The 5665-nt window shown below is 32.3% G+C and overlaps 1 protein-coding gene across 1 annotated transcript; it reads left to right on the forward strand.

Annotated features, from left to right (window-relative positions):
• Positions 1-1458: 1458 nt before the first annotated feature.
• LOC120637793 (leucine-rich repeat-containing protein 57-like) lies at positions 1459-2726 on the forward strand. The gene has a single exon (XM_039909810.1). It carries the CDS (start codon positions 1552-1554, stop codon positions 2266-2268), a length of 717 nt encoding a protein of 238 aa, XP_039765744.1. The 5' UTR covers positions 1459-1551; the 3' UTR covers positions 2269-2726.
• Positions 2727-5665: the final 2939 nt, after the last annotated feature.

Below are 5665 nucleotides of genomic sequence, written 5' to 3' on the forward strand. Positions count from 1 at the left end.
AATACGAAAAAAATCTGTGACATCTACAGATAAAATAACAGATTTGACTAAAATCATAGAGTATAAAAATATCAGTACCAAACATATGGTAAGAAGTTTTTAACAAAGTGAATACAAACTTCTAGCCACTTCTTAACTAAGATTCTTTGTCATAAAATTATTAATAATTTTAAACCGCTCAATTTTAAAAATTAAGAAGCTGTAGAACAACTTTCCAACTGACTTTTTAGTATATACTCAACTCCAATGCTAATTCTCATCTAACCTCGACGTTTAGTTAAATGCCTACTTATCTTAATATATATAAATCTCCTGTCACGATGTTTGTCCGCGATGGACTCCTAAACTACTTAACCGATTTAAAATTAAATTGGTACACCGTGAGCAGTCTGGTCCAACTTAAGAGATAGGATAGCTTAGATCTTTAATTATAGTCGCAATTTTATTTTATTTCAAATTATTTGTCTATAATTAATTGGCAGTCACATGTTATATATATATACTACTATACTCATTTAAAGCTTAGCGATACTGAATACTTTAAAAACAAAATCAAACGCAGACGAAGTCGCGGGCAACAGCTAGTAAAGTATAAGTAATCATTCAATTGACAACATTAATTTGAGTTATTTTATTATACTTTTATCTGAGCAGCCCTTTCCAAACTAAAACTGTTTATAAACTGACAGACAAAACATTAATTGCTGAACCACCAATAAAATACAGATGAACACTCAATCATCACTGACCTCAAACCCTTTTTATTTGTGGATTTCGAATAGATACGTATTTATCAGCAGTATATTTATTTTCAGTTTGAGCAGCCATTACAAGTAAACATATATTATAATAAACTTAAATAAAAAAATAAGTTTTTTTTATTAAATATACAGACAAGTGCTTGACTGCAATGACACCTGATGGGAAGTGATGATACAGCCTTAGAGGGCGCGCTTACCTAGAAGATGCCTATTCACTCTAGATTTAAAAGTGACTAGATTATAGGTATCGGGAAAGGCGGAAGACGTGAGAGCATATCAGGCCTTTGCGGTGCGTATCAGAAAGAGAGAAGCAAAGCGTTTCGTACTTCGTTGATAGTATTTCGGTGCTTCGCAGTTCGATAGTAGGAAGGAAATGGTTTAACCAGATCGAATAGCTCCTGAGCACACTATTAATATCTCATTTTATTATTTTATTATATTAAAATACATTTTGTTATACTCATTTCATTTACTTCTTGAAAGAAGTAATATAAGTAAACAGGAATATTTTTGTAATATGACGTCGATGACGATTAAACACTAAAAACATGACTTTATACTTTAAAATAAATTAATATATGAATATGAAACACTGAAGAAATGGCTGTAAGGTGAAATAGCTGTGCCTTTTCCCTGCGGGGAGAATAAGGAAAAAAAAATGTCATTGTCAATGTCAATTTTCAAATGTTATAAGCTGTGCGCAAAACAAGGATTAAAAGTGCTTATTTACGTGATAAATAGTAATAAATACTGTAATTTAGGTTTTCTGATTGTTGTAATTACCAAATAAATGGGCAATTCCGGACTAAAACAACACTATGAAACGGCGTCAAAAACGGGCGTCTTACAAATTTCCAATCATAGATTGAGAGAAATTCCAGAAGATGTTTTCAATTTGTCGGAACATCTAAGAAATTTGGACATATCAAAAAATAAAATAGCGATTATACCAGAAGATATAAGCAGGTTAAAGTTTTTGAAACAATTAAATGTAAGCACAAACGCGATACAGGTTATGCCAAGTTCATTAGCTAATCTGAAGAAATTGGAAATGTTGAACGTGTCCTTCAACTCTATTTCATGTTTGCCCGAATCTTATTCGAGTCTAACTAATTTGAAACAAATTTATTTAAACAACAACAAGTTTAAGGAGTTTCCTAAGCAGCTTCTTGGTCTAACTAATATTGAAGTGGTAGACCTTTCAAATAATAAGTTAACAGAGGTACCAAATGGAATGTCAACCTTTTTTGCGGCAGAGTTAAACTTGAGTCAAAATGAGATATCATCATTGGGTGAGGACTTGCACCAAGCACCTAGATTAAAAATACTGCGGTTAGATGAGAATTGTTTAAGTCTAGACTCTATTACACCAAGCTTACTCAGAGATTCTAAAATTCATACAATAACTATAGACGGGAATCTATTTGAATCCAAGCAGCTGACATCACTTGAAGGGTACAATGAGTATTCAGAGAGATATACAACAATAAAGAAGAAAATGTTTTGATTATGCTATAATTTATTAGTAGCTCTAAAATATCAAGTATTAAAACAGTACATGAAAGTTTTAATACTGAGCAATTCCATACACAGCTTTATCTAAACTCATGCAATAAATTAATGAAATCTTCGTAATATTTTATGACTGTTTGCTTCTTATTTTTCTTCAAGTTAGTATCATATTATTTATTTGAAGTCATTTGATTAACAAAATTAAAGTAAAAAATAATAAAAAAATGCAATAAATTGTGATTTAAAATTTAGCTATCTATTTTGCTTAGTTATACTTATGCTAAATTCTAGTCTTAAGGCCAATATGATGATGCTTGAACAATCAGCTGTGGAAATTCTTCTACAGTAAAAAAAAATACTTACCATATTTTCATACCACTATAAATAAGCCCCTGTACGATGAACCCCTGTACAGAAAATAAATATGTAATGTTACACTTTTTATTAAATTATTATTATTATGAGTTAAGATTCCATTAGCTATTTATTTCATTCATTTTTATCTTATATAAATGAATGAAATAATAGTAAATAATCTTTTCTTTATTTTTGAGTCAAATAGTTGTTAAAAATAAATAAAAAGATATGTTAATAAAAATCAATTTTTATTTTATTGATATATGTATATTGTTTTTAACACAATTGTTTATTTACTATTTACAAAAAATACTTCATACTCAAATCCAAATAGTATGACACTTAGCTTAGTGATGGCATAATTGTTTCGTATCTTAACAACCTTAATTAATTGCACATTACAATAAATACAGGGCACAATTTGTTCAATTGTATATAGATAAATAAAACGCAACATTTTTGATGTATACATACACACACATAGCATAACTTATTAATTTTATAGTAGCTTAATATAATTTACTCAATTTAAATGATAAACTACTTAAGGAGATTGTGAATATTTAATAAAATTTATATGCTAATTATTACATTTATAAACTTGTTTTTTCTATTATCAAATTATTATTATTAAAACATGGAAAATCTGTTGGTTTATTTATTATAGCTCTGATTTGGTATTACGATCTGTGATGAGCGATGATGCATTGTGCGGAAATGTGAACACTGACAGATGCCAGACATTCACACACTTGTGCTATGGAGTAGACTATGTTGGGTGTCTTTTAGGGACCAAGAGAGAAGCGAAGTCACTGACATAGCATAGCTGTTGCAAAACCGATGACCGCTGGGGCAGACATGTTCTGCAGCAGAGACTGTGCACGGTAAGCACAGCATATCACGTATTTCGGGATTGGATGAGGAAAGGCTATATGGAATTCCAAGAATTATTTCAATTCCTCAGTTGTTTTATAAAAAAACCGACTTTGTTAAACCCCTAAAAAGCAAGACAAATATTTTCTAAAACATTTTTAAGTCCGTGCTAAGTCAAAAATAAAATTATTACGTATAGATACACTTTGAATATGGTTTCCTTTTTTAGAGTATCTAACAAGGAAAATACCAAGTCTTTATATACACTTGACTGACATAAAAATTTTTTAGAAAATAATTATTGCTCGCCTATTAGTGACTAAGCAGTTTTTTTCTCAAACATTTTTTTTACAGGCTTTTTAGTGGGTAGTTGTGCAAGTATCTAAGTTATAATAGCCAAATGTCCACTGTTCATAACCATTTACAAGATATTGCTTTTTCCGATGCAGGGGTGTTCATGGTTGAGGAGTTCTCGCAGCACTTCACCAACAGCTTTCACCTGACCATATTATGGTGCCTTTCGAAAGAAGATGCTCAAGTTTCTTTAAAAAAATCTCAAATTGCTGTTGGTGTGCCTCTAATATTTGATCCCTCCTGTTTTAGATTTATTGCAGGGATGGGATGGGACCACCTCGGTATAAGGACCAGACAAAAAAAGAATTATCAAAATCTGTTTATTATAATATAATTATTGGCGGAGTAATCAAAGGCATAACAAATATTCAAAATAAAGAAAAACTTAAAATCGTCTGCCTAAACTAGAAAGTAATTTTGCTTAGAAAAGATTACAAGATATACATTTCGCCATCTAGACCCAAAGTAAGCGTAGCTCGTGTTATGGGCACTAAGATGACTGATAAATATTTTTATGAATAATATACAAATATACTTATAACACCCAGAAACTGAAAAACATACATGTTCGTCACACAAACTTTTCCATTTATGGGAATCAAACCCACAGCCTTGGACTCAAAAAGCAGGGTCGCGGCCCACTGCGCCAATCGGCCATCAATGATAATATAGTATAAGATAATATAAGAAACTAAGAATAAATCCAATTCCTGATTCGTAGGTACCAAATGCATTCTATATATTCCCCTATATACAAAATTACTAGCTTGCACGAAAATGTAAAACAAGAGTCAGTTTGGTTATCTCTCGTTGACTTTAGAAATAGACCTTGACCTAATGTCACAGATTAATGCATTGTTATTTGCTAAACTCGTAATATAAGTAATTTTAACCAATCATGCATACATAATAAACAAAGATAAGAATTTTCAAGTACCTAGGTATATTATGCTATAACACATTTTAAATATGTACAGGTCTTCTTATACTGGGCAATTCTTCCTAGCCTTGCCATTTCTTTATTTTATTCCATTACAAGTACTTAGTCATTGGCTGTAATATCACCTGGCGGTAAGGGGATAGCTATTCTATACTTCTTTGTTGGTAGGGTGGTAATTAGCCTCGGCCAAAGCCTACCACTAGAATGCGAACCGACATGGGTAACAAGTCAGCGCGCCTTTCTGGAGAGTTCGGCAGCGAACAGACTACGACGATGATGGAAACCGTCAAACACCACTGCCGGTTCAAAGCCTAGTGGCACTTCATATCTAGCTATAACTATATAGCTTGATTGGAACACCGTAACTGACAATGCCCAAACACAAAAGAATTGTTGTATGGGGCCACACATGACACAACACTGAACTCACTTATCATTTTTTATCGAGTCGCCCAACGAAGTACAAACGCTGACGCGGCTCAACAATCCTACTCGGTAATCCGTAGTTTTCAACAGTAGCCTTAGAACGAGATTCTCTCGCTCGCGATCGAGAGCTCGTTTGCGAAGATCGGACTCATACCGTCAAAGAAGAATGGCCCTGATGACACTTGTTTTAGAGTTGCAAATCCTGTATTTCTGATTTTCATTTTAGAAACGTGCTCTGCCAAAAGCCTTAGCTGAAGACTTGTAGAAAAGTTTAAGCTTTAATTCAATTCGAATAGTATACATTTTAGCTAATGCTCAAGTTTTTCGACACTCGAAAACGACTTCTCGATTACGAGCGAGCAAATCTTGTACTAAGCCTAATGACTACTGTACAACCTACAGTGTTGAGTGTACTAATACTTTAGTTGTTGTCATACTGTAG

This window comes from Pararge aegeria, chromosome 4 (assembly GCF_905163445.1).
Source record: "Pararge aegeria chromosome 4, ilParAegt1.1, whole genome shotgun sequence".
Classification (NCBI taxonomy): Eukaryota; Metazoa; Arthropoda; class Insecta; order Lepidoptera; family Nymphalidae; genus Pararge; species Pararge aegeria.